The sequence below is a fragment of the Thalassophryne amazonica genome, chromosome 2, assembly GCF_902500255.1.
Source record: "Thalassophryne amazonica chromosome 2, fThaAma1.1, whole genome shotgun sequence".
NCBI lineage: Eukaryota > Metazoa > Chordata > Actinopteri > Batrachoidiformes > Batrachoididae > Thalassophryne > Thalassophryne amazonica.
The window spans coordinates 95,094,295-95,112,316 of record NC_047104.1 but is presented as its reverse complement, the minus strand read 5'-3'; the positions used below and the strand labels follow the sequence as shown (position 1 = coordinate 95,112,316).

Here is an 18,022-nt window from a genome sequence, read left to right as displayed (position 1 = left end):
GTGTGACTGGACCATTAACTGAGTGATCGGGGTGAGTCCGTGACACGGTGCTAACTATAGCCTTCATCATAACAGGTATAGGACCTAATTATTTATTCCATTCAACTTATATCCTCTAATTATCCTAACATAGGACAATAAAACTACCTAAGTTACATTCACCATGCTATTATTTTTAAATATAGGTATGTCACAGACTCTACAGGATTTTCTGAACATCTGAGACCATGCAGTGCGATCATCGCCAAAAACAAAATATTGTTCTGGCCGCATTAAATCTTTTTGTTTATTTTTTTTTAGACACCCTTGAGACTTCAAATAACATTATTTAAAGACCAAAGGATGACTTTTTATTGTTTTCATTCAGCATTTCCATTCAATATTGTCGTGAAAATGAAATTTTACAACGGTGTAACTCATTTCTGTAAAACTATGTAGCTGTCTCTCGGATCACCCGAAATTGATGAAATTTTCTGAAAATAGAAAACAGATATTTGTTTATATCATAGAAAAACATTTGCATAAAAGACTACCACACCTTTATTGTTATACAATAAAACATGCTGCATCAATTTTAAAGTGACAGAATAACGTCTAATTTCATTTAAAAGTGCACCACATTTCTGGTCATAACTTGTTAAATATTAGGATTAATCAAACCATTTTTTTTGGCAACATGAAGTTTTTTTCATATGCAAATGATGAAAGCAAAAGTACATCTTCATGACATACGATTTAGTGTTTCTGATATGATAACATCTGTATTTTGTATCTATAGCCTTGATTGTGACCGACCCATCAGAGAGATGACTAAGAACCCAATAGTCACTCTGTCAGAGCTCCATCATGTCTCTGTACATTGTTGCATTTATCTTTCCCTCAATCCTGACTAGTCTCCCAGTTCTACTACTGAAAAACATCCCCAGTCCCCACAGCATAATGCTGCCACCACCATACTTCACTGTAGGGATGGTGCCTGGTTTCCTCCAAACATGAAATCTGGCATTCACGCGAAAGAGTTCAATCTTTGCCAGAGAATTTTGTTTCTCGTGGTCTGGGTGTCCTTCAGGTGCCTTTTGGCAAACTCCAGGCAGGCTGGCATATGTCTTTTACTAAGGAGTGGCTTCGGTCTGGCCACTTTACGATGCAGGTCTGATTGGTGGATTGTTGTAGAGATGCTTGCCCTTCTCTCTCCACAGAGGAGAGAGGGTAAAACGTGATGCATATTACTAGTTGAGTTAACACAGTTTTAAAAAGGAATAGTTTGGACCATGTATTATGCTTAGTTATCACGTTATGGGGTAACATATGTCACGTCATAGAATCCAATGGATGTAGACCTTGTTTGACCTTTACTTTGGAGACCAAGCATTCAACACTGTCAAAATTATTCCATTTATTAATCCTATTAGCTCAACCAATAATTTGCATCACTTTTTACCAAAATTGGAGCAGTTTTAACTTTTGACCCTGTACAAACTGACACTGACCTTTGTCACCATTCTTGCTGTTTTTATCCAATAACTCCATAGACTTCAGACAGTTACAGACTGTCTAAACTATACCTTTTTGGAATCTTTATGATCAGGCAAATAATGTGGAATATTTTTCAATATGATTGGAGCATCTTTTAATTTTGACCTTTGTGTAATTCTTCAATTGACCACTCACCTGACCACCGATTGAAAATTCAAGTGGCCAGTCGTTTTTTTTTTTGTTTGTTTGTTTGTTTTTTTTCAAAAGAGGGGTGTCTAAGGAGTATTTCTGCTGAATTCAATGCTTTTATCACCATTTGCATGATTGTTTCAGTTATCTGCTGCACTATAAGCCCGACCTGACTGTGGCCTGGTGCTGGTCCAAGAACTTGTGTTTGGGAATGTTTTTTTAAAGCGTGAAATTACATTTTTGTTGTCCTATATGTTTTTGCAGATTCATGAACCATATGAAGCACCATCTGGAGCTGGAAAAACAGAATAGCGAAAGCTGGGAAAGCCACACAACTTGCCAGCATTGTTACCGACAGTACCTGACTCCATTCCAGCTGCAGTGCCACATTGAGAGCGCTCACAGTCCAATTGAATCTTCAAGTATAGCATAGTCATCCAAGCTAATAAATTTTATGTGACTCTTTCTGAGTGTCTGTTAGAAATTTTTCACATTTTCCTCCCCAGCCAACTGCAAGATATGTGAATTAGCATTTGAGTCGGAGCATGTCCTGTTGGAACACATGAAAGATACCCACAAGCCTGGGGAAATGCCTTACGTCTGCCAGGTCTGTCACATGTTTCACTTGCAGCTCTGGTACATTTGGTTTGGATCTCAAGGACTAATGGAAGTATTTTTCTTACTGATTTCACAGGTGTGCAATTACAGGTCCTCTTTCTTCTCTGATGTTGAGACACATTTCCGGAGTGTTCATGACAACACAAAAGATCTCCTGTGTCCTTTCTGTCTCAAAGTTATTAGAAGTGGTCATATGTACATGCAGCATTACATGAAACATCAGGTACACTCCGGCTGCGTTTCGAATGTTACGTGTCTGTCGAAGTTTTTCTTCTTGTGACTTCTGATTGACTTCTTTAGATGTTACACTGTATGTTTGTACGTTTCAACTCGTTTTTCACTGAGGTACAACCTCGGGGTTAGATTGATTTGTTAGATTGCTGAATATGTAACTGCAATATGCAACATTAGGGCACTTTTTTTCTACTGTGCACTGATCTACTAGCGGTGGATGTGTGAAACGATTTCGTTTTCATGTGAACATAAAAATAATAATAAACTATCTAATATGCTGACAATGTTTAGGGGCTTGATGTATGTAACATTAAATGCTATATGGTTTAATAGCAGTAGATGCTGCGGTAGTTTTCTGTGAATCCTAATGAAACAGTTTGGCTGTTAGCCTGTAGATATGCCACTTAATCATGTTTTGGGGTGTGTGTTTCAGAAAAAAGGGATTCATCGATGTGGAAAGTGCAGACTGAATTTCCTTACGTACCGGGAAAAAGTGGAACATAATAATGTCCACAAGACGTTCAGAAAACCCAAAGCCCTAGAGGGCCTTCCACCAGGAACAAAGGTCCGACCCTGTCATTACAAATTCATTACGTCCAAAAGAACGTTATGATTTCACCCACATCTGTCTTCACAGGATCCACAATAATCACTGAACCAGTTAAAAAAAAAAAAAAAGTCTAATTATTTTTGTTTTGGGGCAAATGTGGATAAAAAGCTGGATTAGATATGTTAATAGAAATATTTTTATTCCAACACTAATTATTTTGTACTTTGATGGAGGCATATACTCTGCTTTACTATTTACACATTTTCGCTATTGCAACATCATTTGAAAGGTATTTCACCTTGAACATTTTGTTTTCCCTTTGCCTTTTTAGGTGACAATCCGAGCCTCTTTCATAGGAAAGATGCCTACATTTCCCAACTCTCCTGATCGTTCTGGTTTTGTCAGTCAAGAAATGATGCAGTGTAGTCCAAAAGTATTTCCTCCAATAAATCTTCTGAAGTCTGGAGCAGGAAAGGCAAAGTCCTCTCTGATGGGTGTATCAAAGGCAAAATCAGAAACCTCTGGAGCAAGAAAATCCAAGATCCTTCTCAACAGCGCATCCAGATCGAAAGTGCACAACCTGTCACTCAAGGATCTCAGGTTTTCTACACTGCACTCACTGACTATTAGGCGAGATACATTTTTAAGATTGGTGACTACATTTCCTGGGTTTTTTGCACAAAAATAATCATATATACTTAAGTAGTCAAAACAGCTTAAACTAGGATGGCACCTCCATTATGCAGACTTGCATAATTGGCCCAGATTTCATAGACACTAGCTGCCCATTGTTCAGATTATCACCGCCTTTAATTTTCATGTTGTTGAGTACATTTGACACAATGTTTAATATGCCCAATTATTAATCTTACTTCTTTTGATGCTTTCATTCTTTTTCAAACTAATTGTTCAAAAAAGGCTTTCCTGGGAATGAAGCAAATGTCAAAGGGGTGTATGGAGAGGTTTGATATAGCCAGGGATTAAAGTTGCTGTTGCTGTGACCGATTTCCGTCAATTGGGCTGCCAAAAGTTGGGGTTTGCGCTGACACCGTCCTGATGCAAAATTAAGGCTGGATGCAAGATAAATAGTATTTACCGCATCCCCGGGATACATGTGTGCCACTTTCAAAAATTGATTTTTAGAATGTCTGTTTTGTTGTCACCCCGCAGCAAGTCCATATGTCTGTTTTTCTGTGTCCTGTCTGCACTCTGCAGAAGGGGAGCGGGGGTGGTGGGTCATCCTGGTGTGTGTGAGTGCAGATGTCTCACAGCACGGTGACAACACAGTGAGCAAAGAGCAGAGTGTCAAGTTGTACAAACATATATTTTTAAACTTTTTATCCCCCACTGGCCGAAGGCCTGAAGGGGAATTATGTCATGATTATGTCAGTCCGTCCGTCCCTCCCAGGGTATAAGCATTATGAAATCAACTCTCACACTTTTAGGAGGAATCTTGTGAAACTTGGTACAAGTCCTTGTTATAGATTGGTAATCCACTTATTATGATATCATTCAAGTTGGGCCCATTTTTACCAGTTATGGCCCTTGATAAGCAAATCTAGACTGCCAGTTTCATGAGTGGATGCCTGCGTTCTGAAATCATCTCTCACATTTTGAGAAACTTTCTACAAATTCCTTGTTATAGGTTGGTAATACGTATATTGTAATATTTTGCAAGATTGACACATTTTGGCAAGAGTTATAGCCTTGATTAACAAACCTAGACACTGCCAGTTTCATTGAAATATTCTCAGAATGTAGCAAGCACTTGTACAAAAGTAGCATTTGCCAGCAGGGGATATTGTGCTGTCAGAGTACTCTTGTCTTTTTTTTCCAAAGTCTGCTCTGTCTCTGTGATGTCAATGTAACTTAATCAGGTTTCCCTGTCAAACTTTATTGACAAAATATTTTTGGACTGAAATTGTGGTCATCGTGACAAAATTGTGGAATTGTCTTGTGTTTTTAGTTTTCTAGTGTGATTTTTTTTTTTTTTTTTTTTCCCCAAATTTATACCAGAGGAGTAGCATTATCATGCCAGTTTTTGTTTTTGAGCTATTCCCTGAAATATGCACTTACATGATCTGCTATTAAGTGTACTCTAATTAAAAATTCAAGATTGTTTTGTCTTTCACACTAATTCAAAACTGTCGGTAGTCTGTGAGTCTGTCAGCAGGCAATTTTCTTTAAGTTACATTAAGTTCAGTCAGTGACTTGCACTTTTAAAAAAAAAACAAAAAAACAATACAAACATCCACCATGATGCAGCTAACCAGAATGTAATGGTTAAAAAAAGAAAACCTAAAAAAGCTCATTATTGAACAAATTTTGCTAGTTCTGTGTTTGTGCCAGAAGATGTAACATGTCTCATTTTCAATTTTCAGAATCGAAAGTGGACGTTACACATGTGTAGAGTGTGACACACGCATTGATGACTTCTTTTCTCATTTTCCAATTCTTTCAAATTGTGGTGCATGCAAATATCGCACCAGTTGCAAAATTTCCATTGGGAATCACATGATAAGGTGAGTTAAACATTGTGTGTGTGTGTGTGTGTGTGTGTGTGTGTGTGTGTGTGTGTGTGTGTGTGTGTGTGTGTGTGCGTGCGTGCGCGTTTTGTTACCTGTTCACTAACTCTTTCTTCTTCATTAGGTTTCATAATACGCTACCTAAAAACAGATTTTTAAAAGTAAAAAATCGGAGAAATCCATCAACATTCAAGTAAGCAAGCTGAATGAATTGCCATTTTAGTACAGTATTGTTACTAAATTCAAGCTCTTGAGGTAACTTTCACCAATTTTCTTCAGGTGTACCCTAATGTGTCTTAACTGTAAGCTCCGTGTGAAAGCATCAGGTGGTGACGTGATGACCAAACATTTAACTGAGAGACCAAATCACCAATGCAGAGTCATTCACGAGAAAGGTATTGGTTCCCCCCCACTGTATTTGAGTTAGCAACAAATGTTTGAAAAGTTTTTGTTGTTGCTATTCTTTTAAATGTATTTATTTTTTATTGTCTTTTGTCTCCTGACCCACCAGGTGCTAAAACCAAACCTCAGTAAGTAGAAACTGCTGTCCATACTCTCTCAACCCCCCAACACAGAACACACACACACTCTGAGCTGTTAAAAAAAAAAAAAAAAAAAACACTTGACAATGGACCAGATAAAAGCACTCATTTTGTTTTTATTGTGTTAAACCTTGGGGACCAAGTAAAAATTGCTTTAGTTCCAGTTCCAGATATTGTCATGTAGCAAATTGTTTTACATCTGGCTAAATGATGGATACAAATGTAAAATAGACTTTTACAGTGTTTACTGGCACGTTCTTGCAGGTATGTCATTGTGGAGCACCAACCAATAGAGTTGGATGCTGAGACATTGGGTGAGTCTGCAACTGAAATCAACGCGACACCGGTTGAAACGGTTACACCTGGAAGTGATACACTTGCTCGTATTGTTGATCAGCCAGAAAAGTCATCAGTAGCTGAGAATCAGGATGCCACTTCTGAAGAAATGATTATTGAAGATTCTTCTGAAAAGGAATTGACAGAGTCATCTGTACCCAGTTCCTCATCTCCTGTTCCTACGGACGCGGTCTCTGATCCCACTGATAAGCCGATGGGTGACTCTGAGGGTGTGGATTCCAAAGAGATGCTCACTGTAGCGCAATCCCCCGTCTCACTGATTGAACCTGAGCATCAGGTGGAGGAGCAGCATCTTAAATCTGAGTGAAGACTGACTTTGCCAAAACAATCCAACAGGATAAAAAGAAATCCACACTAAACTGTGACTCTCCAAAGTCTATGTGTTGGGCCAGCCAATGTTAGCAAGTAAGGACAATATTCTATTGCATATTCGGCTATCCTGGCAACTTCTTGTTGCATAAATAATGTTGAATGTGTAATTATGAATGTTTACCAAAAAGTACTGATTTACCCTTAAAATATGACCGTTCATATGAACGTAGTCATGTTAGTGACATAGAAAAATAAATGCCCAAATTCTTCACATATTCTTGGCCTCACACTGTCAGTTTTTATGTGTAGGACTTTGAGTCATTCTGTAGATTCTTTTTTTTTTTTTCTACTTTAATCATGTCAGGTGCAGAGCAGGTAGATAGGTGGGATAAGGAGTTGGGCTGGCAATATGTAGATCTGGGTTTGAGTCCCACTCATGCTTCCTGTCTGTGTTCTAGGCCAAGATATTTAATCAGCATTGCCCTGGTTCACTCACTCATGTTCAACCACTTATCCGGGACCTTGTCATGGGTGCCCCAGTTCACCCAGCTGTAAATGGGTATGATCTTGGCTGGGGAAGGAACCTGAGTCTGACTGGCATCCTGTCCAGGGGGAGTCACAGACTCATCTGTTCATGCTACAGAATGCGATAATAACCATGGCCTATATAGGAATTTCTGGTTCTCTCCTGTCAGGGGGAGCTGAAGTCTATCACAGCAGACAGTATCACCACTTCATCACAAGGCTACCACACAGCTATTAATTCTCGCTTCTTATGCATTACTACACATTGGAAAGTATAAAGTACATACAGTGCATCCAGAAAGTATTCACAGCGCTTTACTTTTCCCACATTTTTTATTACAGCCTTATTCCAAAAATGGAGTAAATCATTTTCCCCCCTCAAAATTCTACTCACAACACCCCATAATGATGACATGAAAAAAGTTGTAATTTTTTGCAAATTTATTAAAAATTAAGAAATCATTCACACCCTATGCTCAATACTTTGTTGATGCACCTTAGGCAGCATTTACAGAGTCAAGTCTTCTTGAATATGATGCCACAAGCTTGGCGCACCTATCTTTGGGCAGTTTGCCCATTCCTCTTTGCAGCACCTTTTCAAGATCCATCAGGATGAGTGGGGAGCTTTGGTGCACGGCCATTTTCAGATCTCTCCAGAGATATTCAATCAGATTCAGGTCTAGGCTCTGTTCCCAGTTCCTGCCGCTGAAAAACAATCACACAGCATGATGCTGCCGCCACCATGCTTCACTCTAGGGATGATGCCTGGTGTCCTCCGAACATGAAGTCTGGCATTCATGCCAAAGAGTTCAAACTTTGCCTCATCAGACCAGAGAATTTTGTTTGTCATGGTCTGAGAGTTGTTCAGGTGTCTTTTGGCAAATTCCAGACGGGCTGCCATGTGCCTTTTACTAAGGAGTGGCTTTCGTCTGACCACTCTACTATACAGGCCTGTTTGGTGAATTACTGCAGAGATGGTTGTCTTTCTGGAAGGTTCTCCTCTCTCCACAGAGGAATGCTGGAGCTCTGACAGAATGACCATTGGGTTCTTGGTCACCTCTCTGACTAAGGCCTTCACCACGATCACTCAGTTTAGACGGGCAGCCAGCTCTAGGAAGAGTCCTGGTGGATCTGAACAACTGCCATTTACAGATGATGGAGGCCACTGTGCTCATTGGGACCTTCAAAGCAGTAGAAATGTTTCTGTACCCTTCCCCCGATTTGTGCCTCCAGACAATCTCATCTATGAGGTGTACAGACGATTTCTTTGACTTCATGCTTGGTTTGTGCTCTGACATGCACTGTCAACTGTGGGACCTTGATATGTAGACAGCTGTGTGCCTTTCCAAATCATGTCCAATCAACTGAATTTCCCCCAGGTGGACTACAGTTAAGCTGTTGAAACATCTCAAGGATCATCAGTGGAAACCGAATGTACCTAAACTCAATTTTAAGCTTCATGGCAAAGGGTGTAAATAATTAGGTACATGGGATTTATTAGTTTATATATATATATTTACAAAAATCTGTTTTTCACCTTGTCATTATGGGGTATTGTGTGTAGAATTTTGAGAAAAAATGCACTGTATAAACCCTGTCTACAACCAAACCGTTTAATGTACAGTAGTGCCTCAAGAGTAGAACTCTAAAAGATGCACACAATTTTTATGTTTATGGATTTCATCTCTAACACACTAACTTTTTTCATAATAGTTGGTACTTTGCTTGTTTACATTATCAGTAAGCTTACAGACACTGCAAGTAAGCAAGACTTGAAGTGGCGATCATCTGTGGCATTTCAAACATTTAGCATTCATCTGTAAAAGTGCTATGAAGTCAGCTGTAGACCCAAATGCACAACGCAGCCAGCTGAATGATTTATGATTTAGTCAACTTGAAGCAATGACATGGGGAAAATTGAAGCTTTGGGTATACCCAGCAGTAAAATGTCAATGGTAGAGACAGAATTTAAACCTTAAATTCACAGAAATGACACAAAAGGACATGCATGCAGGTACCACTCTGAAACAGGTTTGACATTACATACTTGGAAATATTTAAAAAGAAATTCAGTATCTATGCTGGAAATTATTTGGGAGAAGTGAATGGATATATGAAGTCTTTATTGCTAACTAAACTTGGGTTTGGGTGGTCATGTCATCAGCAAAATCAGTTTGAGCATTTTTAAAGTCAGACGTAGATTACTTTTTGAGTTTTAAAGCTGTAAATTAGACATTTACATTTGATTGTAGGTTGCTGTAGTAAAGTCAGACACTAAAGCATTTTTTTTTAAATCATGTAAATTAAGTGTATTACTTGTGTCCTTAAATTTAGTTTGTGGCTGAAAAGTTGGCTTGTGTGGATGTTACTAACTGTTGGAATTTGAAAATCCCAGTGCATTTTTCCCCTTCACTTTAAAGCTTTAAGTAATGTTCCATATAGAGAAGATATTACAACCCCTGGCAATAATTATGGAATCACCGGCCTCGGAGGATGTTCATTCAGTTGTTTAATTTTGTAGAAAAAAAGCAGATCACAGACATGACACAAAACTAAAGTCATTTCAAATGGCAACTTTCTGGCTTTAAGAAACACTATAAGAAATCAGGAAAAAAAATTGTGGCAGTCAGTAACGGTTACTTTTTTTAGACCAAGCAGAGGGAAAAAAATACGGAATCACTCAATTCTGAGGAATAAATTATGGAATCACCCTGTAAATTTTCATCCCCAAAACTAACACCTGCATCAGATCAAATATGCTCGTTAGTCTGCATCTAAAAAGGAGTGATCACACCTTGGAGAGCTGTTGCACCAAGTGGACTGACATGAATCATGGCTCCAACATGAGAGATGTCAATTGAAACAAAGGAGAGGATTATCAAACTCTTAAAAGAGAGTAAATCATCACGCAATGTTGCAAAAGATGTTGGTTGTTCACAGTCAGCTGTGTCTAAACTCTGGACCAAATACAAACAACATGGGAAGGTTGTTCAATGCAAACATACTGGTAGACCAAGGAAGACATCAAAGTGTCAAGACAGAAAACTTAAAGCAATATGTCTCAAAAATCGAAAATGCACAACAAAACAAATGAGGAACGAATGGGAGGAAACTGGAGTCAATGTCTGTGACTGAACTGTAAGAAACTGCCTAAAGGAAATGGGATTTACATACAGAAAAGCTGAACGAAAGCCATCATTAACACCTAAACAGAAAAAAACAAGGTTACAATGGGCTAAGGAAAAGCAATCGTGGACTGTGGATGACTGGATGAAAGTCATATTCAGTGATGAATCTCGAATCTGCATTGGCAAGGTGATGATGCTGGAACTTTTGTTTGGTGCCGTTCCAATGAGATTTATAAAGATGGCTGCCTGAAGAGAACATGTAAATTTCCACAGTCATTGATGATATGGGGCTGCATGTCAGGTAAAGGCACTGGGGAGATGGCTGTAATTACATCATCAATAAATGCACAAGTTTACGTTGATATTTTGGACACTTTTCTTATCCCATCAATTGAAAGGATGTTTGGGGATGATGAAATCATTTTTCAAGATGATAATGCGTCTTGCCATAGAGCAAAAACTGTGAAAACATTCCTTGCAAAAAGACACATAGGGTCAATGTCATGGCCTGCAAATAGTCCGGATCTTAATCCAATTGAAAATCTTTGGTGGAAGTTGAAGAAAATGGTCCATGACAAGGCTCCAACCTGCAAAGCTGATCTGGCAACAGCAATCAGAGAAAGTTGGGGCCAGATTGATGAAGAGTACTGTTTGTCACTCAAGTCCATGCCTCAGAGACTGCAAGCTGTTATAAAAGCCAGAGGTGGTGCAACAAAATACTAGTGATGTGTTGGAGTGTTCTTTTGTTTTTCATGATTCCATAATTTTTTCCTCAGAATTGAGTGAGTCCATATTTTTTTCCCTCTGCTTGGTCTAAAAAAGTAACCGTTACTGACTGCCACAATTTTTTTCCTGATTTCTTATAGTGTTTCTTAAAGCCAGAAAGTTGCCATTTGAAATGACTTTAGTTTTGTGTCATGTTTGTGATCTGCTTTGTTTCTACAAAATTGAACAACTGAATGAACATCCTCCGAGGCCGGTGATTCCATAATTTTTGCCAGGGGTTGTAGCATTATGTCATCTACCAGTGGTGTAGATGAATGTGTTATTGAAACAAGAGGACCGCACTGGTAAGGGGTGTTATTTTGTCGGGCTCAAATTCTATTTTGAAAGCCTTTGAGTGAAGGATTAAAAACATACCGCTCATTTTCCCCCCCACATTTAAACTGTTATAGTTTTTGACTCGATAAAAGCTCTGTGCCCATAATGTGTACCCAGGACAGTATTTCAGATTTTTCAGGCAGATCAACCATTTTTGTAAGATCATTGCTTAAATTTGTGTAGTTCTTGGAATGTTTTATATTACTATACAGTTATGTGTGGCTTCATGTCACAACCACTATAGGTTTTTAAAATGGGTTTTCACTTGTGTATATACAGTATATGTAGAGTAAGCCTGTATATTCTTCTGTATCTATGATGGGATTGTCATTGTAACCTTGTCTGTTTGAAACATTTATTTTAAATGGTTTCCCCCTGACATTTAGGACATTTTCTCTTCAGAGGTCTGTAAACTGCTGAGTTTGGACCAGGGTTTTTTTGTTATGTAAATAAATCTTTAATATTTGGGCTTTTCTGACTACCGTTGTGTGATTCTGTTGGAAGTCGAGCTAAGTCATTAGTACTGAGAGGAGGTCTGAAATGACTCATGGGAGTCATAAGTGTTGGATTAAACACTTTTGTTTTTAACACACTGTAGTCCAGTTTGCATTCTGTTTGCAGATGAATGCTCTGTATAGGGCATGTACAAGCTGAGAGAATCTTTTAGAGGTGAAGGTCTGCTCTGGAGAGAAGTGGAACGAAAACACGTGCATCTAAAAAAAAATTTTTGAATATTGTAGAAAAGTAAAAAAATTTTAGCAGGTCTTTCAGAGTGAAAATTTTACATATTCTAGTTTCAATGCATAGAAATTAAAATGTTAAATTTTTTTAATCTTAATTTTTATCATTACAGCCTCCTGCCTGCACCCCCCCCCCCCCCCCCCAAAAAAAAACAGTGTATATTGTCACCTTCCTAATATAATGGCCTAAGTCATATTTTCCAAAACATGACTTAGGCCATTATTTTAAGAAGGTGATGATATCTCAGAATATTTTATTTCAAGTCACTATGCAGTATGAATATCATGAATCTCAAATCTGGTTCAGTGCACACAGTCATGGGAAAGATTGCTGACTTTATAGTTGTCCAGAAGACGCTCATGGACACTCCACAGGGAGCAGGGGCGTCGGACTTGGGGGGTAAAGGGTACTATGTACCCAGGGCCCAGAGCATGGGGGGGCGCACAAAAAAAACTGGCATTAAATACATTTTTGTGTTGCATGTTATTAATGTCCATACAATTCATGTTGTAAAAGATCATGTGTAGTAAACAATGGTTTAGTCCAGGCCCGCACGCTGCCACACACACATCCCAAACGGGATCTCACAGAGGTGTTTAGTAGTGCTGAAATGACTAAATCGATTATTAAAATAGTTGTCAACTAATTTAGTCATCAATTAGTTGTTAAATAACTTTGTTTTACCGCAAATGTTTCACTTCTTCCATATAAATCAATCGTAGCGCGGCTTTGCTTTGAACCTTGAACTAATTCGGTCTGGTGCTTTGTTGATTCAGTGTTTTATTTCGTTTAATCTTAATTTTTCCCCACTAAAACCCCAAAGAGCATATGTCTGAGTAATATTTACCTTTTTATATTAATCTGACCTGTTATGGTCTTCTGAAACAGTTGACAGATGTATTTTATAACTTAAAAACGAGACCGACGCTATCGCGTTAGCATGTCTATGGCGTTTTCAATGTTGAAGTTAGCATTAAGCTGTTGCAGCTGTCAGCACATTTGTTTTCTGTATAATAATTCATGGCTCAGCATTTGTTGTCGTAAAAGAGTCAAATGTATTACAAATTGTAATATTTTCATTTATATATATATATATATATATATATATCAATAATAAAAACAATAATAGTAATAGTGATAACTAATAATGCCACAATACAGTTTTAGAGAAATGGACAAAAAGAATCTGATAAAACAGAAAAGATTAAACCAACTAACAATGAACATAAATATAGAAATAACTGTTTCCTGTGAACACCTAGTATCCCTGTTTTATTTAAGTTTAATGACAATTTGTTTCAAAAACAGATGTGGTCAAACCACATCTAAGCTGTGTTTTTACACAAGAAAAAAATAAAATGCAGTAAACCGCACATTTGTGTCTTCATGAAAATGTGTTTTTAAAGATCACATATTACACTTTAGTCAGGCCTTTAAAATGGTTTCATGGACTCTTGCTGTAATATGTTGTCAGTGGTTGAGATAGTTGCTGTAGGCATCTAAAAATGCTCATAATCGGGTGAAACCTGATAGAAATCTCTTTGTGGTGTGTGAGTGATGTATGTATGTGCAAAATAAAACAAAACATTACTTCAGGTATGTTTTTGATGAGAATATAACTTCATTACAAGGTCAAACGTTGATGTTGCGTGATGAAGGCTTTTTAACAATAACTCGCTTAAAGAAATAATGGCAAAACTCATGTAAGTAAAAAAACAAACAAAAAACGATTAATCGAAAAAATAATTGACCGATGAACTGATTAGTAAAATAATCGTTAGTTGCAGCTCTAGTGTTTAGGCTGAAATAAAATGTCTTTCCTAAAAAATCAAAGTCCGGATTTCAAAAAAGAAGAGAAAAAAGGACAGGGAAAGAAAACTAAATGAGGGAAAGCAGCTGCTAACCAAATTCTTTGAAAAGAGGTGAGCTTGAAAGCTAGCTATATTGGTCCCCCAGACGGGGGAAAAAAATGGTGCAATTTGGTGCATTTTAACAGATGGGAATGGTGCAATTTGGTGCATTCCTGTGCATTTTAACAGACGGGAATGCACCAAATTGCACCATTTTTCTAGAAATGGTGCAATTTGGTCCCCCAGACCCCCCAACTCAATATTGCTCCCCCAACTTTAAAAAGGGTTCTGGCTCCCAGGTGTAATCTAAGGTATACATGATTTAGACCTGGTTTGACTACGCATTAGAAATTTGGTGTTTGCGTTAATAAAAAGGAACATAACGGGGGGTGGGGGGGGGGTCTTCAATATGGCTAGTACCTAGAGCCCAGAATTTGGTGCTACGCCCCTGACAGGGAAATTAAGCCAGAGAAGGTCATTGCTGAAATTTCTGGCTGTTCAGTGTTCTGGATCAAATATAGTCATGGTAAGTTGACTGGAGGGAAAAAGTGTCGAAAAAAGGTGCACAAGCAACAGGGATGACCACAGCCTTGAGAGGTTTGTCAAGCAAAGCCAATTCCAGAACTTGGTAGGCTGGAGTCAGTGCATCAAGAGCCAACATGCACAGATGTGCCCAAGAAATGGGCTACAGGTGTTTTCTGGTGCCAAACCACTTCTGAACCAGAGACAATGTCAGAAACATCTTACCTGGACTAAGGAGAAAAAGAACTGCACTGTTGCTCAATGGTCCAAAGTCTCCTTTTCAGATGGAGGTAGAAGTAGCATTTCATTTGGAAATTGATGTACTGGAGTCTGAAGGAGTGGAGAGGCACAGAATCCAAGCTGCTAGAAGTTCACTGTGATGTTTCCACAGTCAGTGATGATTTGGCACCATGTCATCTGCTGGTATTGGTCAACCCAGCCATCTAAAAGGTTTTAGAGCACTTCACGCTTCCATCTGCTGACAAGCCTTATGAAGATGCTGAGTTCATTTTCCAGCAGTACTTGGCAGCTGTCCAGAGTACCAAAACTGCTCGTACCTGGTTTGCTGATTGTGGTGTGACTGTACTTGATGGTTCCCATAGACAGTCCCTCATAGATTCTTTATGGGGTATTGTTGAGAGGAATATTAAGAGACTCCAGATCCAACAATCCAGATGAACTGAAGGCTGCTCTCAAAACAACCTGGTCTTCCAGAACATCTCTGTAGTGCCACAGGCTGATCACCTCCATGCCACACAGCACTGATGCAGAAATTCATTCAAAAGGAGCCGCAACCAAGTACCGAGTGCAAAAATGAACAGAATTTTCAGAGATTAGACATTTCTGAATTATAAATCCTTTCCTAATTTTTGAGATGCACCTGCAGTAGTGTTCAGAATAATAGTAGTGCTATGTGACTAAAAAGATTAATCCAGGTTTGAGTATATTTCTTATTGTTACATGGGAAACAAGGTTTCAGTAGATTCTCACAAATCCAACAAGACCAAGCATTCATGATATGCACACCCTTAAGGCTATGAAATTGGGCTATTTGTAAAAAAAAAAGAAAAGGGGGTGTTCACAATAATAGTAGCATCTGCTGTTGATGCTACAAACTCAAAACTATTATGTTCAAACTGCTTTTTTGCAATCCTGTGAATCACTAAACTAGTATTTAGTTGTATAACCACAGTTTTGCATGATTTCTTCACATCTGCGAGGCATGGAGTCAACCAACTTATGGCACCTTTAGCTGTTATTCCACTCCAACATTCTCTGTAATAACATTCCACAGTTCATTCACATTTCTTGGTTTTGCTTCAGAAACAGCTTTTTTTGATGTCACCCCACAAGTTCTCAATTGGATTTAGGTCCAGTGATTGGGCAGGCCACTCCAAAACATTAATTTTGTTGGTTTGGAACCAAGATTTTGCTCATTTACTAGTGTGCTTGGGGTCAGTGTCTTGTTGAAACACCCATTTCAAGGGCATATCCTCTTCAAGTATTTTGACATATCCAAACTGATCCATGATACCTGGTATGCGATATATAGGCCCAACACCATAGTAGGAGAAACATGCCCATATCATGATGCTTGCACCACCATGCTTCACTGTCTTCACTGTGAACTGTGGCTTGAATTCAGAGTTTGGGGGTCGTCTCACAAACTGTCTGCGGCCCTTGGACCCAAAAAGAACAATTTTACTCATTACTCCACAAAATATTCCTCCATTTCTCTTTAGGCCAGTTGATGTGTTCTTTGGCAAATTGTAACCTTGTGGGGGATTCTTGCAAATAAATTAGCTTCACACAGGTGTCTTCTAACTGTCACAGCACTTAAGGGTGATTCTTTAACTACGGGCACTATTGGCCTTGTAAATGTAATTTCCACCACACCATTGCCTTACAATATAAAGCGCCTTGGGGCAACTGTTTGTTGTGATTTGGTGCTATATACATGTGCTCTGATGTCACTGTTTATCTCCATAGAAACTACCCAAACAATCTTTCATACAAACTGTTTAAAGGGACATTACAGTGTTGTGGTGGAAATTACGGCAATAGTGTGGGACAACTACATTTTGTTTTAAAAAAATCACAACAGTTGTATGACATAGAATACCCCAATTATGTTTTGATTATTTTACTGATATTTTATTCAGAGATATTTTAAAACATTAGAAAAAACGTTTCTTTACCATTCATTTTTATCATTGAAGATCAAAAGTCTGGGTGTGGGATAAATGATGCATATAATGATGCTGAAAAAAGGTGAAAGTCATCATAGACTACTGGAACAAATTTAACACACTTTCATTGTAAAGATAACTATAAAAGTGTGAAATTTCCCCTTTTTTCTGTTTTTCATACAATATGATCAAAGGACATAAGTGCCCGTAGTCTAAGAATCACCCTTAAGGTAACTCCAGACTGTCTTTGATCATCCTGGAGCTGATCAATGGGTGAGCCTTTGCCATTCTGGTTATTCTTCTATCCATTTTGATGTTTCTTTTCCATTTTCTTCCACGCATCTCTGGTTTTTCTGTCCATTTTAAAGCATTGGAGATCATTGTAGATGAACAGTCTATAATATTTTGCACCTGCGTCTATGTTTTCCCCTCTCCAATCAACTTTGTAATCAAACTACACTGTTCTTCTGAACAATGTCTTGAACATCCCATTTTCCTCAGGCTTTCAAAGAGAAAAGCAAGTTCAACAGGTGCTGGCTTCATCCTTAAATAGGGGACACCTGATTCACACCTGTTTGTTCCACAAAATTGACAAACTCACTGACTGTCACACTACTATTATTGTAAACACCCCCTTTTCTACTTTTTTTTACTAATAGCCCAATTTCATAGCCTTAAGAGTGTGCATATCATGAATGCTTGGTCTTGTTGGATTTGTGAGAATCTACTGAATCTACTGGTACCTTGTTTCCCATGTAACAATAAGAAATATACTCAAAACCTGGATTAATCTTTTTAGTCACATAGCACTACTATTATTCTGAACACTACTGTATACATCGGAACAAGCTGGAGTATGTGTGTGAGTGAATGGGAGCATGATGGGGACAACGGAAAGGAGTAGAATTAGTGAAGTGAGTTAAAATATTTGGGGTCAACTGTTCAAAATATTGCAGCATGCAGGCAGGGCAAAACAAGTGGTTTCAGATGCTTTTGTTGTAGTGAGGTATGTTTGTGCACATACCTCTGTGGGGAAACTCTGTGCAAACACACACTTTTTAACCAATACATTTAATGAGTTTCAACTTTTACACAGAAATAAAGTTGCAACACAAGTATAACGCAAGTAACATAAATACAGCAGAAACAAAAAAAGGCAAAAA

At 38.3% G+C, this 18,022-nt stretch overlaps 1 protein-coding gene across 4 annotated transcripts in view; it reads left to right on the top strand.

Moving 5' to 3' along the window:
- The window catches only part of LOC117527480 (zinc finger protein 280C-like), a 54,293-nt gene extending 47,217 nt beyond the window's left edge, over window positions 1-7,076 (top strand). For all 4 annotated transcript variants that reach the window (XM_034189873.1, XM_034189848.1, XM_034189855.1 and 1 more), the window contains exons 8-17: window positions 1,930-2,087; window positions 2,172-2,272; window positions 2,360-2,506; window positions 2,951-3,082; window positions 3,399-3,667; window positions 5,449-5,589; window positions 5,717-5,785; window positions 5,872-5,987; window positions 6,104-6,122; window positions 6,399-7,076. In XM_034189873.1, the coding sequence (XP_034045764.1) occupies window positions 1,930-2,087; window positions 2,172-2,272; window positions 2,360-2,506; window positions 2,951-3,082; window positions 3,399-3,667; window positions 5,449-5,589; window positions 5,717-5,785; window positions 5,872-5,987; window positions 6,104-6,122; window positions 6,399-6,798 (1,552 nt within the window). In that variant the 3' untranslated portion in view covers window positions 6,799-7,076. The remainder of the gene's footprint in view (window positions 1-1,929; window positions 2,088-2,171; window positions 2,273-2,359; window positions 2,507-2,950; window positions 3,083-3,398; window positions 3,668-5,448; window positions 5,590-5,716; window positions 5,786-5,871; window positions 5,988-6,103; window positions 6,123-6,398) is intronic.
- The last annotated feature ends 10,946 nt before the right edge of the window (window positions 7,077-18,022 follow it).